At 45.4% G+C, this 17,386-nt stretch overlaps 2 protein-coding genes across 2 annotated transcripts in view; one reads left to right on the top strand and one right to left on the bottom strand.

Moving 5' to 3' along the window:
* Window positions 1-6,949: 6,949 nt before the first annotated feature.
* Window positions 6,950-11,726, top strand: SRP14 (signal recognition particle 14). Its single transcript, XM_049785240.1, has 4 exons — window positions 6,950-7,053; window positions 7,646-7,755; window positions 10,914-10,946; window positions 11,352-11,726. Exons 1-4 carry the CDS (start codon window positions 6,957-6,959, stop codon window positions 11,439-11,441), a joined length of 330 nt encoding a protein of 109 aa, XP_049641197.1. The 5' UTR covers window positions 6,950-6,956; the 3' UTR covers window positions 11,442-11,726.
* An 821-nt stretch (window positions 11,727-12,547) lies between these two features.
* EIF2AK4 (eukaryotic translation initiation factor 2 alpha kinase 4) overlaps window positions 12,548-17,386 on the bottom strand; it is a 108,632-nt gene continuing 103,793 nt past the window's right edge. Inside the window, exons 37-39 of the mRNA XM_049785150.1 lie at window positions 15,987-16,031; window positions 13,953-14,071; window positions 12,548-12,648 (exon numbers count right to left, since the gene is read on the bottom strand). Of these exons, the coding sequence (XP_049641107.1) occupies window positions 12,591-12,648; window positions 13,953-14,071; window positions 15,987-16,031 (222 nt within the window). The 3' untranslated portion in view covers window positions 12,548-12,590. The remainder of the gene's footprint in view (window positions 12,649-13,952; window positions 14,072-15,986; window positions 16,032-17,386) is intronic.

Genomic DNA, 17,386 nt, shown 5'->3' with positions numbered 1-17,386 from the left:
CTCTCCGGACACAACTAACTGAATTTTATTTAAATTGTTATAATTCAAAATATTAAATTATGCTTATGACAATAAAAAAGAAATTCAGTTTAAATAAAGTAGGAAAAACATTAATACACCTATTAGGTTCTTGTGATTCCCTTTACATGGATTAGCTCCCTGAAACTTGATTTGGGGGGAAGGGGAGACTTCACAGGCTTTACTCACGGCTTGCTCCTGGCGCTGTACTCAGGGATCACTCCTGAGGTGCTCAGAGGACCAGATGGGAAGCTTCAGATATAATTTGCCCCTTTCTAGGAGGTGGGGAGCAGGCAGACCTCAAAGCAAGTCTTCTAGCTTAAGGGTATGCAAATGAGTTTTGTTCATCCTCACCTTTCTCATGGAAATTTTAATTTTGCTTTCCTTAATAATTCATTCCTATATCCCAATCTATAAATGTGTGCTTTTGCTGGGTTCACTTTAAAGGGATTATAACCTCTATCTGGTCCCCTAATTAATTAGATGGGTGGATTTTTTATATAAGAGAGTTGGGGGGGGCAGAGTGATATAGCACAGTAGTAGGGTGCTTGCCTTGCACATGGCCAGCACAGGACGGACAGTAGTTAGAATCCTGACATCCCATATGGTCCCTCGAGCTGCCAGGAGCGACTTCTGAGCACAGAGCCAGGAGTATCCCCTGAGTGTCTCTGGGTATGACCCAAAAGCCAAAAGAAAACAGAGAGAGAGAGAGAGAGAGAGAGAGAGAGAGAGAGAGAGAGAGAGAGAGAGAGAGAGAGGGAGGGAGGGAGGGAGGAGGGAGAGGGAGGAGAGGGAGAGGGAGAGAGAGAGGGAGAGAGAGAGAGAGAGAGAGAGAGAGAGAGAGAGAGAGAGAGAGAGAGAGAGAGAGAGAGAGAGAGAGAGAGGGAGAGGGAGAGAGAGAGAATTGTGGGTGGGGAGTTATTTCCCCATCTTCTAATAGCATCAGGCAAAGGGATAGATCAGGTGTGCAGAAGGAATAAGAATAATTGGAGAAGTCTTGAGATAAGTAAGGACTTGGGGTTTTAAGGAGGAAATTCCATGTGATGAGTGCGGGAGGACTTGGAGCGACAAACTTGGTCTCTGAATGCAGGTTCTAGCTCAGACCTACTCTTCTCTTAGAAGGGGATTGTTTCTGGGGAGAACCCTTTTAATGTGCATTCCTGAGGGTGCGGGAGTCATTTCTCTGAGGCCCTCCATTACCTTCGTACTACATTCCAAGATGACACGTTCTGGAAGAAGCTTTCTCTGGACACCTTGAAGGAAGCTGAGTCTTCTGAGTCCTTTGAGAGGAGTTGATTCTCATGAGTTGAGACTCATTCATTTCATTCTGGTGGGGGATCATTGGGTCACATTTAGGGGGTCCTCAGGCTATTCCGGTTCTGTGTTCTGGGGTTACTTCTGCTCTGTGCTTGAGGGACTATATGGTGCCAACATCAAAGTGGGGCTGGCTTCAGGAAAAAATTTAACCCTTGTGTTATCTTCCAGCTCACCTGAAGAAAAATAAAAGAAAGATCTTTTCACAGGGTTGTGTCACATGTAGGAAGCCAGTGAAGGCAGAAGGTTGCTCTATGTTGCTTTGCGTATTGCCAAAACCTTTACTGAGGATGAGGCGATCAGGAACCATTTTCTTTTTTGAATGGGGGGGGGGTAAGGTTACACCCGGCATCGCTCAGGGGCCACTCCTGGCTCTTTGCTCAGAAATTGCCCATGGCAGGCTCAGGGGACCACATGGGATCTTGGGAATCAAACCAACTTCTGTCCTGGGCTGGCTGTGTGCAAGGCAAATGCCCTACCACTATGTCATCTCTCTGGTCCCCATTTTAATTTCTCAATGCTATGTGGCAGAAGCTGCAGGAAGATGTCCAGCCATCGTGAACTACCACAACCTAGTCCCCAGCTCCAATTTGCCTTTGTCCCAAAGTCCCTATGCCACCAACTTCTATTATACACCTAAATTATACTTTAGTGATATGTTCCCCTGACCACATATGACATTATTGTCCTTATTTATTGTTTAAAAATGTTTAACTTTTGGGCCCGGAGAGATAGCACAGCGGCATTTGCCTTGCAAGCAGCAGATCCAGGACCTAAGGTGGTTGGTTCGAATCCCGGTGTCCCATAGGGTCCCCCGTGCCTGCCAGGAGCTATTTCTGAGCAGACAGTCAGGAGTAACCCCTGAGCACAGCCGGGTGTGGCCCAAAAAACCAAAAAAACAACAAAAAAAAAAAAGTTTGACTTTTAATTTAATTTGGAGGGGGGAGTTCTGACTCAAGCCCAGCAATGCTAGAGACACTAGCTCAGCAGCTCTAATCTAAAATTTTTAATGTAGTCACCTTTCTTTTTGTGAACATTTTCCTTATTTTTCTGAGTGCTTGTTTTGGAATCATTCCAGGACTTGCTGAGGAGGCATTGTACTCCTGCCTGATCCACACTCTAACCCAGGGATCCTTTTATTTGTGGTAAATGATACTGGTTTTCCATTCATGATAATGATATTAATAAACTTGTTTATGGATAAAATATTCATGTCTTTAAAAACAACAACAGAAAAACAACTTGTGTCTGTGCAGACAAGGTGGTTATTTGAAGACACTTGTCTTGCATGCTTTGGATCTGGTTCAATCCCCAGCACCCCACTTAGGGGTAATTCTTGCTTGCAGAGGCAGCAGCAACCCATAAGCCTCACTGGTCCAAAAACAAGACCAAAAAAAAAAAAACCCAAACAAACAAATATGAGAACCAGTTATACTGTCTGATTCCACAGTGTGAAAGTGAAGCTGAGTGACTGGATAAAGTGTCTGTGCAGTGATCCTCCCGAGCGCACAGTCAAGGACTAGAGGCAAGAGCCAGAGAGTTTCCCAGCAACAACTAATCGAACTTGGTTGTTTTATTTGTTAACTCACACCGGATTTGGTTGCCATTTTGTTTGTTGGCTTACATCATCAGGGGCTACTCCTGACTCTGTGCTGTGGGTTGCTCTCAGTGGTGCCTGGGTAACCATGTGCTGAGCTTGAACCCTGGATACATGCATGCAAAACATGTACTCCAGAACGTTTAGCCCTCTCCCCAGCCCCACCTGCTAGGACTTTGGAACTCTCATCCAGGAATAACAAACCCAGTGACTTGACCCTGAAAACATTTTATATGCTATGATGATGCTTTGGGAAGTTACTAGTAACTGAACTGTATTATTGGACCTTCATGGTTGTTTGCTATTAGATATCTAAAACAATCACAGTCCATTAGTGTTTATTAAATATGTATTAACATGGTAGCTCTGTCCAGCAAAATCTGTGATATGGAAATTATGTCTGCACTATTCAAACCAATAACCAATATATTAATTCTTTATTTCCTTTTCTCTGTTTACTCCCCCAATTTTAATTTCAGTGTAAGTATATTTACCATGTTAGAACAGAACTAAGGGTGTTAATTGGCTTCTTTTTGTTAGTGTTATTTGTTTGGGGGGCACACCAGCAGTCCTTGGTGGCTACTACCTCTAGCGTAGTGCTGAGTCCTTGTTCCTGGTCCTGGTGGGGACCAGGGAGAACAGGGATCGGAAAATAAAAATTTTAGTGCTAGGAATTAAACTCAGGATCCTAAACACATGAAACAGGTGTTCTAGCACTGCGTTATACCCCTGGCTCTCTTAATTTTTGTTTTGAACTTTTCTCTCTGAGCTGAGCTTCAAACTTGTATATTCACTAGATTTTTGTTGTTGTTGTTGGTTTTGGGTGCACATATGGTGTTGCTCAGCTTAGGGTTTACTCCTGGCTCTGTGTTCATGGATTAATCCTGTGAGGCTCAGGGAACCACATTAGGGACCAGGGATCAAACTCTGGTAGGCTGTGTGCAAGACAATTACCCTACCTGTTCTCTGACCCCCTAAGTTTTTCTTTTTTAAATGCACTTGAATATGTGATGGGTACTTCAGATATTTTAGAACAATTCAAAACTTCCTTATAAAACCTTTTACTCCCAAATCTTTTCTAGTTTTAGTAAATGGCAGCGCTATCTACCTAATTGCTGGAGTAAAAAACTAGTCATCTCTACTTACTCCCACTATTCATATTCAATGAGTCTTTGGGCTCTTCTGTACTCTAATCTGATTGCAAATGTTTTATTAACTGGACTTCTTACCATAACCTCTGATGTGGGCTAGAAAGATCTTTTTGTTGCAATGTAGATATCTGTCTTCAAAGGCCCAGGAGTATACTGTGATAATATGATTGATAAGAAATATATATTTGGAGATTCAGATAACCAAAATATAGTTTGTACATATTTGGTCTTCGTACATAGTTGCTTGCTCATACAGGGGATTGAACCCAGGTTGATCAAGTGCAAGGCAAACACCCTCCCCTCTGTGCTATCACTTAGGTCTGACTGTATTCTGATGCTATGTTTAAAGACTTTGCAGATAGGATTGAATTTAGAGCTTTAGATAGAGGTGGATTATTTAAATGGGCCCAATATGATCACAGGTCTTTAAAAGAGGCAGACAGGAGAATTTAAATCAACATTAGGTTGGGGGCCAGAGAGATATCGCAGCGGTAGGGCGTTTGCCTTGCAAGCGGCTGACCCAGGTCTGAATCCCAGCATCCCATATGGTACCCTGAACCTGCCAGGAGCAATTTCTGAGCATAGAGCCAGGAGTGATCACTGAGTGCTGCCGGGTGTGGCCCAAAAAAAAAAAAAAAAAAGATAATCTAGTTGGTCTTTATCAAGGTGATCTGATTGGTTGTAAAATCAGACCGATGTATTTTCACACCTTGTTAATATTGGGTATAGCCAATAGGGTAACAGGGTGTGGCTACATGATCACAGGTCATGATCACCATTGGCAACTGTGATTCTGGAAAAGAAATTATTATGGAGTAGCTGCTGAAGAGAAACTGCTGCTTTGGGAAGTCACTGGAAGACAGCTGCTGAAAGAGATCTACTTATTTTTTTGTTGCTGTTTGTCTTTTTCTTTTGAACTGGGATAGTGCTCAGGGCTCCTGCTGGCTCTGCGCTTGGGGATCTTTTCTAGTGGGCTCAGGAGACTATATGAGGTTCCAGAAATTGAGTCTGGGTCCGCTATGTACAAGGCGAGTGACCTTCCCAGTACTTTCTCTGTCTCCCCCCCTAGAGATCCTGTTTCACACAGAGGTGCTATTGACGTTTGGGGACCTGTAACACTGAAGACAAACAAACTGTGGTCGGTGTTTTTGTTATCCGCAGGAACCCAGAAATCAGATGTTTTAGCATTCTGCACTGTAAGAGTTTACCTTATTTTCCTCTTTATCTCTCACAATACATTCTCCAATTAGGGTAATTATCATGCCCTGCCTAAAAGTTCTTTAGCAGGAAGCTTCACTTTATATGTATATCAAAACCCAATTTTTACCATAACATAGACTTATGTTTACATAACTTCTCTAGCCTTTCCACTTTCCTTCACTCATTCTGCCTGAGTCTCAGTACTCTACTCTCATCCCTATGTGCACAAGGCAACTTATTTCCTCTCTGGCACTTGAAACAGTGACTCAAGATTTTTGAATGTCTTAAAATTTCTGTTCAAATTTCTTCCCAGAGGGAATTTGCTTGGTCCTACCCAACCTAAAATATTTTCTTTATCACACTCCTTTGTGTCATCCTATTTCTTTGTCTTCACAGCACTTAACTGTTTTTTTTTTTTTAAGTTTTACTTCTTGTTTATTTATCCCCTTCTTTAACCAAATGCTCAGAAAACTAGAAACAAACTAGTCTGTTTAATTGCCTGCTATTTTCCAACCTCTGTATCTCTGGGGACCTAAAGGCCCTCAGTAAAAATCCATTGCATGGGTCGTAGAGATAGCATGGAGGTAAGGTGTTTGCCTTGCATGCAAAAGGACTGTGGTTCAAATCCCGGTATCCCATATGGTCCCCCGTGCCTGCCAGGAGCGATTTCTGAGCATAGAGCCAGGAGTAACCCCTGAGTGCTGCCAGGCCTGACCTCCCCCAAAACAACAACAACAACAAAACAAAAACAAACAAACAAACAAACAGAAAATCTTCATTGCATAGTTGAAGGCTCGACTTTATCAGGGGTCTTGGGTTCAAGTTGGTTATGAGAGAGCAGAGCCTAGAGCCCAAATCAGTCGATGAAACCCCAAAGTGACCATGAAGACTGGCTCCAATCCCTTCTTCTGGAAAGCTTGCACGGATGCCTACGTGGCGAGAGAAAAGGGGATGCTTAATAGAAATCAGTGATCATCGCGACCATGAAAACAACAGTCGTGACAGAGAGCAAAGACTCACCCAGAAATTTCTTCGTGTCGGGTGCTACTCTAGGTATTTGCTACTAATGACAAGCACACTGGAGGTGCCTTGTCCTCCTCATTTCAGTGTTTGTATTTTATTTTACGTTTCGGCCGGGGTGAGGGGCACAGCGCTTGTGCTCAGAGCTTCCCCCTCGTTCTGTGCCCAGGGGCCGTGGGTCTTGGCGGGCTGTGGGATGCCGGGGGAGCAAATGCCTTCAGGCCTGCGGTGTGTCCGGGGCCCGTGACCCTCGCTTGCAGGCTGAGGCACAGGGGCGCCGGACTGTCTGCCCAGTGTCCTGCGCAGCGTCCGGCTGGGCGAGACTCGGCTCTGGGCTCCTGTCGTGCCTTTCCTTCACGCGGTCCGTCCTCTCGCGGTGGGTCGCTCGGGCGAGCGGCTTTCTGGGCGAGGCGTGGGGACACGGGTGAGGGGGGTCGTGTAGCCGACTGGGACCCAAGCGCGACCCTATTCGGCATCAAGGTGCTCCAAAGATGGAGACATTAAGAAAAAGGAGCTGAGGTAGGCAGCCCCGCGGGGCCGCTCCTTCCGGGGAGGGCAGCGGCGGGACGCGGGCGGGGACGCGCGAGCGGGGCGGAAGTCCCGCCCCCGGGCCGGACTTCCGGGCCGGGACTTCCGGCGGCGCCCCGCGCGGCGCCATGGTGCTGTTGGAGAGCGAGCAGTTCCTCACGGAGCTGACCCGGCTCTTCCAGAAGTGCCGGCTCACGGGCAGCGTGTTCATCACCCTCAAGAAGTGTAAGCGAGGCGCCTGGTCGGAGGCCTTTCTGTGGAGACCCGCGTCTAGGGCGAGCCTCGTCCTCATGCTGGCGCGCTCGGCCTTCGGGGCCCTGGGGAGGCGGGCGCGGGGGCGTTCGCCTCGCACGCACGAGGCCGCGGGTGTCCCGGGCCCGTCCTGCCGGGGGCGAGGGCCTGGCGCCCGGAGAGGCCTCGGGCCGGGCCGCCTTGCCCGCGGGCCCCGCGGGACGCCGGGCGGAGGGCGCTGAGCCCGGGCCCCGCCGCTTGGCCCCGAGGCCCAGGCCGAGAGCCGAGCGCGTCCCGCCTCCTCCTGCCTTCCTGCCTTCCTTCCCTCCCCGGACGGCCGGCGGCCCAGGCCCCCCTCGGTCTCGCAGCTGGTTGTGCTTCGCGAGACGCCCCTCGCTCGGACAGGCGCGAGGCCCGAGCGGTGGCGTGGAGGCAGGGCGTCGGCCTCGCACGCGGGTCGGTCGGTGGTTCGAACCCCGGCCTCCCAGGGGCCCCCTCCCCGCACTCAGGCTCCCCCTAGCTCCAGGTGGCCCGGCACTCTCTCGCTCCTCTCGTAAGAAACGCCGCGTCTTCTCTCCGCCCCCAGACGACGGCCGCACCAAGCCCACTCCCAGAAAGGGGTCCCTGGACGGCTTCGAGCCCGCTGACAAGTGTCTGCTAAGAGCCACGGACGGGAAGAGGAAGATCAGCACGGTGGTGAGTCCGGCGCCGCAGCTGGGTTCCAGTGGAAAGATGAGCCGAGCCTGATCGCGGATATCCGGGACCCACCCGGCTTTGGGGTTGGGGTGGACACAGCTGGGAGGCGGGGGCATCTTCTGCACGTCTTGCTCGATTTCTATCCACTGTGCAGTGATGATTGCAGTAGGTACAGTGAACATCCATCGCTCATCTTTTCTTTTTTGCTTTACTCAAGAAACAATCTCTTCCTTTAGGAGCCTCTTCAAACGGACTCAGTGCCCTTCCCACGGTTGGACCCCGGGGTTCACTGTAGCCCCGATAGTTCACTATGTCCCTGATGCTTCAGAGCTGACAGTATATGGTCCACCATCCTATAAAACTTCCCTTCCCTGTGCCTCTAGAACCAGGAGTCTCTTGCCCGAGTGATGATAGAGCAGCTAGGCATTTGCCTTGGATGCAGCCGACCTGGGTTCATCCTAGATGGTCCCCAGGCACTGCGAGAAGCAACTTCTAACTGAGAGTACGTATAGCTCAAGAACCAAAAATAAATAAAAATAAACAAGAGGCTAATCTTCCTTTAGGAGATTTTAGATCCCACCTAAAACTCAGATATACAGGATTTGTCTTTTTATGCAGGTTGGGGTCATGCCCATTGATGCTCAGGGGTTATGCCTAGATAGGCACTCAGGTCACTTCTCCCGGGACCACATGGGATGCTCGATCGAACCTGAGTCGGCTGTGTCCAAGACAAAGGTCTCACCCATCCGTACTGTCAGACTGGTGGAAGTTCCCCATTTTCATGGATGAATAACATGCACATAGACTACAGCTTCATTCACTCATCCAGCTATCCAGGTTGTATGTTTTGGCCACTATACATAGTGCTGCTGTTAGCATGCGGTGCGAATATCTTTTTAAGTTGTTGTCTTTATTTCCTTTGGATAGTATCCCAGAAATGGAATTACTGGACCACATAGTAGTTCTGTATAATTTCTTTGAGGATCCTTTACTTTCCACACTGGCTACATCCATTTATTAATTTTTTACAGGGATCCACCCCTGACTGCTCAGGGCTTGTTCCTGGGTCAGCGCTCTTATAGGATTATAAGAGCTGGTGCTAGGGAATCCTGGTTTAGCTGCATGCAAAGCAAAACGCTTTACCTATTGTACTATCTCTGGGCCCCTCTTTAGGATTTTCTATATGTAAGATTATATCATCCTCATATGACTGTTTCCCTCATATGACTGTTTTACAGGAGAGACACTCCTGTAACTGCCAGGTGTGGCCCAAAAGCCAAAACACAAAAATCTAAACATTTGAGATTGAAGAGTTGATACGGGGATTAAGACCTGGTTTGATCCCTGGAACACTCCTTAAGTACTGCTAGGAGTGGCCCTGAGCACTGCCAGGCATGGCGCACTGTTCCCCAGCCCTTCACTCTCCATACAAAAGAAGTACTAAGTGTGCAGCTCTCCCAACTATTTCGGATTAGAACTTTCTGTAGCAGAAATCTCAATAAGCTTCAAATGGAGGAAAAAGAAGTCTTTGTTTGTTTGTTTGTTTGTTTGTTTTTTGGCCACACCCACTCAGGGGTTACTCCTGGCTATGTGCTCAGAAATTGCCCCTGACTTGGGGGACCACATGGGACACGGGGGGGATCGAACCGCGGACACCTTACCTCTAGCGCCACCTTCCCGGCCCCGGAAAAAGAAGTCTTACTGTTAGTTCTCGTTAAATTTTTGGAGAGAAAATAAGCATACTGTGGGGCAGAAAGAAAGCTCAGGGGGCTGAGCACAAACTTTACATGCAGGAGTTTTAAATCACAGGACTGCATAGTTCCCCAAATACTACTGGGAACCACTCCAGATGTGACAGAAGCAAAACAAAATTGAGTTTATTGCTTGTTGGTCTTGGTAGCATGGTAAAGAGCAGTTGTCTTAATTGTTTGTTTCTCAATTCCTTCACTGTGCTGAATTTTCTTTTTTAGCTGGGGAAGGGTTGGGTTTTAGGCCACATCGAATGTTGCTCAGAGGACCAGGTGCTGCCAAGGATTGAGCCAGGTCAGCCACATGCAGGGAAAGTGCCCAGTGGCTGCAGTGGTGGGTTTTCAACAAATAGTGTCTTGGTAGTGCACCGTGTTTTTACTTTTAAGCTATCATTCTCTAATATTTGTGGTTCATTTAGCAAATCTTTTAAGTTTTTTTTTTTTTGGGGTCACACCCGGCAGCACTCAGGGGTTACTCCTGGCTCTGTGCTCAGAAATCGCTATTGGCAGGCACAGGGGGACTATATGGGATGCGGGGACTCGAACCATCATTCTTCCTGAATCGGCTTTGTGCAAGGCAAACTCCTGATAGCTGTGCTATCTCTCCGGCCCCGCAAATCTATAACTTTATATAAGGCTTGGTACTTGAGGGTCAAGTATAAATTAAGGCAATTTGGAGACAAGATTGAATTTCAAAAGAAAACTTATTATTATATTGAGAAAGAACCTGATTCCCTCTCATTACATCAGTACAGGATATTCACGAGAATGCAGGTCATAACTGATCATGAGTCTCTTTACTCGTTACCTTGAGAGGATTTTTACAATAGAGCAAGTTTTTATGTAGTTTTTGTTTTTTCATTTTTCTTATTTACTTTTTTTGGTTTTTGGGACACCCCCTGTAGCACTGCTCAGGGGTTACTCCTGGCTCTGAGCTCAGAAATCGTTCCTGGCAGGCTTGGGGGACCATATAGGATGCCAGGGATGGAACCCGGTCAACCGCATGAAAGGCAAATGCTCCACTCACTGATGTTGCTCTGGCCACAGTTCTTGTAGTTTTTAAAGTTGAGTATTATGAAATATGAAAACCTAAGGCATCTTCAAAGGTAAAATTTCTCTTGAGGTGGTAGCTACATTTTGCTTAAATAGGACTGTAAAAGATCTAAAATAAGATGGGGCTGTGGAGAGGGACTCATTTAAAAGTCTCTTACACAAAACATTAATATTGAGGGTAACTTTGCATTTTCTACAATTGGTGGGAAACGGAATATTTTTTTGGGGAAAAAAGTGGTCTTTCAAGTACTATTGGGAAGAAATATTTTACAGGTCAGCTTTAAGAGCTTTTCAGTTACATCTGGGTAGATGATTCCATGTAGATAATAAGGGTAACCATTTTCCCTTGCTTTCCAGGTGAGCTCCAAAGAAGTGAATAAGTTTCAGATGGTGAGTATTTGATATTCCTCGTCTTTCCTTTCTCAGGGTAAGCAAGAGTCAGCATAATATCCAGCATTAGGTTAAGACTAATGTTCTCCTATGTCTTAAATCAGTAAGTTAACTTAATTTTACATTCATCACTGATAATATCTTTTTTTTAAGTTCTATTTTTGTCCGAGAGGCTGTATATTTGCTCTGCCTGGAGAGTATTTAAACAAAATGGTGGCAGTGGTTTTTTTTTGTTTTTTTGTTTTTTTTTTTTTTTAACATGAAAACTAAAACATTGCGCAGCTCACTGTGGTTGGGCTTATCTTCTTTATTAGACTTTCTGAATCTGGCTACCCCAAATTAAGGAAATAAGGTAGCTGCTAGCCTATTGGAAACTTTCCCAACTTCTTGTTTTATATCTTTTAGGCTTACTCAAATCTGTTGAGAGCTAACATGGATGGCCTGAAGAAGAGGGACAAAAAGAACAAGAGTAAGAAGAGCAAAGCAGCACAGTGAAGTACAGACAATCTCCTTCCTCCAGCCATGGAGATTTTTTTTTTTTTTTTTACTTTCTACCACATAGCTAGATATCTGGTTCCCCTGCTTCCCTGCAATAACTGTTCTCATGTGAGATGAAATCATTTTGGATAAAAGAACTGTATTTACAGGGTAGTTGTAAGAGCCCAGTTTATTTTAGGTTGCCAACTGGTCTGTGTCCCATGGTTGTAAATGTCTGAATTACAGTTTAAGGTCTCTCAAGTCATGTGTGTGAACAGCAGTGTATTATTAAACTCATCTATTATCAGTACTAACGTTCTGTGTTCTTTTCCCTACCCCATATTAAGTTTCTGGCAGTGGCTAATTCTGGGAGGATTTGACTCTTAGTAGGGTTTTAGCTTGTCTCGGCTATTGCAATTGAAGCATGACGATTTTACAAAAGTGTTCATCTTACAGATACTGTCCCCAACCGGATGTATAATTTTATCATCCTGGGTCCTTTGGAAAATATGGATAAATTCAGCCAAATGAGAGTGTGCTTAACCAACGTAGGATATGCCTTTTACAGAATTATAAAAGAATAATCATCATACTTGGTTTCTTTTTTATAGTGCCAGGGATCAAACCCAGGGCTCCACACAAGTGAAGCTAGTGCTGTACCAGGAGCTACCATACTGGCATAGTGGTTCTTTATGCCTCTTCGTTTTTAAATTTGGGGAGGTTTCTGAGGTCAAGTCTGGAGGTATTGAAGCTGTTCTTAGCTCAGTGCTTAGAAGTGACCCCTAAAGGTATTTAGGAGGGGGGTCACATATGACATCAGGATTTGATCTGGGATCAGAGCCAAGACAGTTGCAGGCAAAAATAAGTGCCCCCTTTATGCCCTTAAGCTTGGAAATTTTCCTGTATAAAGTCAACAGGACTAGTGGTAGGAACCAGATCGTCTTGTCTTTCTGTTCCATAGCACTTTCAGTTTTAAAGACTCACAATGAAAAGGCAGCAAATATACACAAGTATTTATTATACTTAAAAAAGATAAATTTATAATATATCACACATGGAAAACTGACAAAGCCCAGCTTTGTAGGGCAGCTGCTTAGAATGCAGAGTTAACTTAGAATCATAATGACTGTACAACATTTCATAGGATGAGCTCCTATCTGAAGAGGGTTAAAATAAGATTCTGTAGTAGTCGTCTCTGTAGCTGTAAAGGAATAGCACCGATACTCTGCAAAAGAGAAAAGGCAGGCTCATTATACTTTCTGAAGGGCAGAATGAATAAAATGACGTTTCACTGTGATTTTTTTTTTTGTTTGTTTTTTGTTTTTGGGCCACACCCTGTGACGCTCAGGGGTTACTCCTGGCTATGCGCTCAGAAGTTGCTCCTGGCTTCTTGGGGGACCATATGGGACGCCGGGGGATCGAACCGCGGTCCATCCTAGGCTAGCGCAGGCAAGGCAGGCACCTTACCTCCAGCGCCACCGCCCGGCCCCTCACTGTGATTTTAAATAGGAACTATTTAAAACTATTTAGTGACTTCCCAGAGTTATTCAAAGTACCCAGGGCCATACATGGTAGGGCTTGGGCCATCAGGAGTACTGGCACTGATGGGCACTGTGAACCTGACCTTGTAGAACTAACTGAGCATTTGAGCTAATCCTCAGTCTTAAAGAGGACAGTCCCCACCCAACCCTCCACCCACTTCCAAGAATCAAGGCCTCGCACATTGCACACGTTGGGATGTGGAAGACAGACTCTATCACTGAGTTACATACCTTAGTTTCCAAATTAATTTTCTTCCTTTGGCAGTACCAGGGAATGAAGCCAGAGCCTCATGTAGGCAAAGCAAAAGCTCTCTACCACTGAGTCACACACACCCTTGTTTCTAAACAATTATTTTTAAAATACTAATATAACAGTAGGAGTTCTAGTTCATGAAAAACAAATGATTACTAACAAATGATTGGATACAATTCTGCAGAATAAGGCCCTACATGTAAAAGACCATCATTCACTTCACAGACTTCATTTTTGTCTTTTACAGTGAATTGTAGCATGAATGGTAGAACATGAGGGGAAAATAAAGCAGCCACAGCTATTTCAAACATTTCTTCCTGGAGTAACAAACTTATAATGGGGACAGCATCACCCAGGACTACTCTTTATTGCTATCCATAAGCTCCTGAATAGTTCTGAGTGAGATTTACTTGTTGCCAACTGCAACCTAATAGTCAGAATTCAACCAGGTTGTGGTTTATTCAAACTCCTCTCCAAGGTTTGACCCATGTGAAACCAATTGTGCCTAACATATAACTTTTTGTTTTGTTTTGTTTTTTTTGTTTTTTTTTTTTTGGTTTTTGGGCCACACCCGGCGGTGCTCAGGGGTTTCTCCTCGCTGGCTGCTCAGAAATCGCTCCTGGCAGGCACGGGGGACCATATGGGACACTGGGATTCGAACCAACCACCTTAGGTCCTGGATCGGCTGCTTGCAAGGCAAACGCCGCTATGCAATCTCTTCGGCCCATAACTTACTTTTTTTCTACTTTGATGTTAAAAATTTCATCACAGACTAGTTTGAGGTATCTTTGCTTTGGCAGACGTGACAGCAGCTGCTTCACAGTTGTGTTAAATGCCTGTTCATCAGCATCCCACTAGAAAAAACATGTCAGATTTCAAAATAGGGCTGTTAACTGGCCTTTCTGGGTTACAAAGAAATGCATGCTAATGCCTTTCCCTCTTCAGGTGTATAGGGCAGAATTTATAGGGAGACTGCTATGGTTGTTCCTTTGAAACATGTTTTTTCTTTTTTTCTTTTTTTTTGATTTTTGGCCCACACCTGCTGACACTTGGGTTTCTTGTGGCTCTGCGCTCAGAAATCGCTCCTGGCTTAGGGGACCATATGGGACACAGGGTGGGGGGGAATCGAACCTCGATTCGTCCTAGGTCAGCACGTGCAAGGCAAACACCCTACTGCTGTGCTCTTGCTCCAGCCCCAAATCTTTTTTCTATTTAAAGAACTGTGGTTTCCAAAGTTACTGATGGTTGAATTTTAGGCATTTCAACACCAATCCCAACACCAGTGTCAACTCCCACTGTCAGTGTTCCCATACTCTGTCATCCCCCATTCCTACCTTTGTCTGCCATCATGGTGACATTAAAGTTAAATGTTCGTCCTAGGTCAGTGTGTGCAAGGCAAACGCCCTACTGCTGTGCCACTGCTCTGGCCCCTAAAACATGTTTTCTTTAAAACAGACAAGTTGGAGGGGCCAGAGAGATAGCGCAGTGGTAAAGCGATTGCCTTGCACACAATCAACCCAAGATAGACGGTGGTTCAAATTCCGGCATTCCATTTGGTCCCCCGAGCCTGCCAGGAGTGATTTCTGAGCAGAGCCAGGAGTAACCCTTGAGCGCCGCCAGGTGTGGCCCCAAAACCACACACACACACACACACACACACACACACACACACACACACACACACACACACACACACACACACACACACAAAAATAGACCAGTTGGAGGTCAGAGCAATCATAGAGCAGGTAGGGTGCATTTCTTACATGTGCCAGGTGTGGCCCCAAAACAACACACACACACACACTAAAATAGACCAGTTGGAGGTCAGAGCAATCATAGAGCAGGTAGGGTGTGTTTCTTACACGTGACCAACCTGGGTTCAATCCCTGGTGCCACATATAAACCCCTGATCCCTGAACACAGAACCAGGAGTAAGTCCTGCACCACTAGCTGTGGTCCCCAAACAAAAAACAAACAAGAAATACACACAAGGCTGGAGCAGTGGAACAAGCGGTAGGGCACTTGCCTTACATGCACTAACCTAGGATAGACCGTGGTTTGATCCCCCAGTGTCCCATATAGTCGCCCAAGCCAGGAGCGATTTCTGAGCGCAGATCCAGGAGTAATCCCTGAGCATCACCAGGTGTAGCCCAAAAACCAAAAAAGAAAAAAGTCCACTAAATAAGGACTAAAATAGTAGTTTACCAGGGCCTGATTAGCAGTGGTTCAGGCTCAGTGTGCTTATATGACTTCAAATGGGTTATTTCTGTTCACTGTTTATTTTGTTTATACCAGAAGTATTGCTTTGGATACACATATAAGTGGATCAAAAAGCATTGTAGTGTGGCAGATCTTGTAAGAACAGAAAATGTGGTACAAAATGTTCTGGGGCAATGTTGCTTTTAATTTGTGACTAAACATGGCACTAGAGAAAAATTAATCTGCCACAAAAAAGGGATGTGTTATTAAATTCCTGGCACTGCCAGAAAAATAATTATCACCAGGAAAATGTTAGTTCAGTATTATTCTGGACAACTGGCAGCAAAACCTTGGGATATTTATTGTTTATTTGGGCCACATCTGGTGATATCAGGGCTTACTCCTGGGTCTATACTAAGGGATCACTCTGGCAGTCTTGGGGGACCAAATGGGGTGCTAGGGATAGAACCTGGGTCATCTGTAAACAAGGCAAGCACTCTACCTGTTGAACAATCAAGCCTCAACTTTGGACTTTTTGAAGACCACAATATACAGATATTTGCTTACCTCCAAGGATAAAAACTCTAAGATTGTTTCTTTGGGTAGGTCCACCTGTTAAAAACAAATGTAGATCATATGTTAGGGAAACCTAGCTTATGTATAAGTTGACTTGCTGAAGCCTCATCCCTCCATTCTCCCTAGGTAACTTGACCTTACCTGCAAGACCCTGCCCATTCCTGGGAGGGGTCTTGGAAAAGGTAGATAAAGCCTTTGACCCAGGGGATTAGTCTCCCTTTTTGCCTTTTTGGTCTTTGGCCAGCATGGAGGTCAAAGGGAAGATGGCTGATAGGAGTTAAGATGCAGGGCTAGCTAAGAATGACTGCTTAAAAGGTTATGATAGAGGCCACACATGTGGTGGATAGGGCATGAATAAAGTTGATGCTTCCTGATGCCTGTCTCTGGATGAGTGATTCCGCCGTTCACCTAAACCTGGGACCTGCCAGCTGAATGGGGGTTGCGGAGCCACATGGCCTGGGGTGGCAGAGAAAGATCCATCCTTCACCATCCACCTCCATCCAGCATCCATCGTTAATTATTTAATGCAATATCTGGCGCCCGCCAGATGTAGCATTAAATAATTAACGATGGATCTGGATGGTGATGGATGGAGGGATTTTCTGAGACTGATTTTCTGAGAATGACCTTTGGCTTGAATTTGGATTTCGACTTTGAAAATTTCGGACTGCACTTTTAGAACTCTGAACATCCAAAAGCTCCCTGCAAAAAAGCTGTGGCCGAGAGAAACCTGCTTCCAAAGTGCTGCCCGGAGGGGAGAAAAGGCAGCGGTGATCAGCCAACAGTGCCTGTCCTGCAGCAAAGAAGCCGCGAAAAACTCCTAATCAGCCCAGAAACGGCTCTGCTCTGCTATGGAAAGGCTCTGCTATGGAAAAGCGGCGAGCCTGGGATCTGCCCTACAAATCAGAAAGGTGAAACAGCACGAGCGAACCGTCTGCGGGACCTGGGACCACACGATCAGCAACAGCGTGAGCAAACCATCTGCGGGGCCTGGGACTATGGAAGTAAACCACGTGGTGAGAACAGCGTGGGACAAATTAATCATCTGGACATTTGGTTTTAGGTGAAGGAATTTCACAATTGGTGTTGGTAATGGGAAAAAATTAGGCAGTAGTGTAAAAAATTTTAAAAAAAAGGAGTAATAACAGGTTAGCCCATTTAAAGATCTGATTTCTAACCGCCTGCATCTTTGTCTTGATTAAGTCATTTTCTTTATAATTTAAATGTGTTTTGTTTTACATAGTTAATATTTTCAATTGTAAAATGTTTTACTGTGTGTATTTTAATGTACTTAGCCTGTTTTTAAAATGTATGTTATGTATTTATGCTGTAGTACTTGTGTGTAGGGAAGGTTAATAGGAACAGAAAGTTCCCCCAATATAGTTTAAAAG

Source organism: Suncus etruscus, chromosome 12 (assembly GCF_024139225.1).
Source record: "Suncus etruscus isolate mSunEtr1 chromosome 12, mSunEtr1.pri.cur, whole genome shotgun sequence".
Classification (NCBI taxonomy): Eukaryota; Metazoa; Chordata; class Mammalia; order Eulipotyphla; family Soricidae; genus Suncus; species Suncus etruscus.
Note: the sequence above shows the minus strand (reverse complement) of the source record. Positions and strands in the feature narration are given on the sequence as shown.

Excerpts from the sequence above, each read along its gene's own strand:
- SRP14 (XM_049785240.1), top strand. The coding sequence starts at position 6,957 with ATGGTGCTGTTGGAGAGCGAGCAGTTCCTCACGGAGCTGACCCGGCTC. Across the intron at positions 7,756-10,913 it reads AGAGGAAGATCAGCACGGTG|GTGAGCTCCAAAGAAGTGAA; the intron begins GTGAGTCCGGCG and ends CTTGCTTTCCAG. Across the intron at positions 10,947-11,351 it reads AAGTGAATAAGTTTCAGATG|GCTTACTCAAATCTGTTGAG; the intron begins GTGAGTATTTGA and ends TATATCTTTTAG.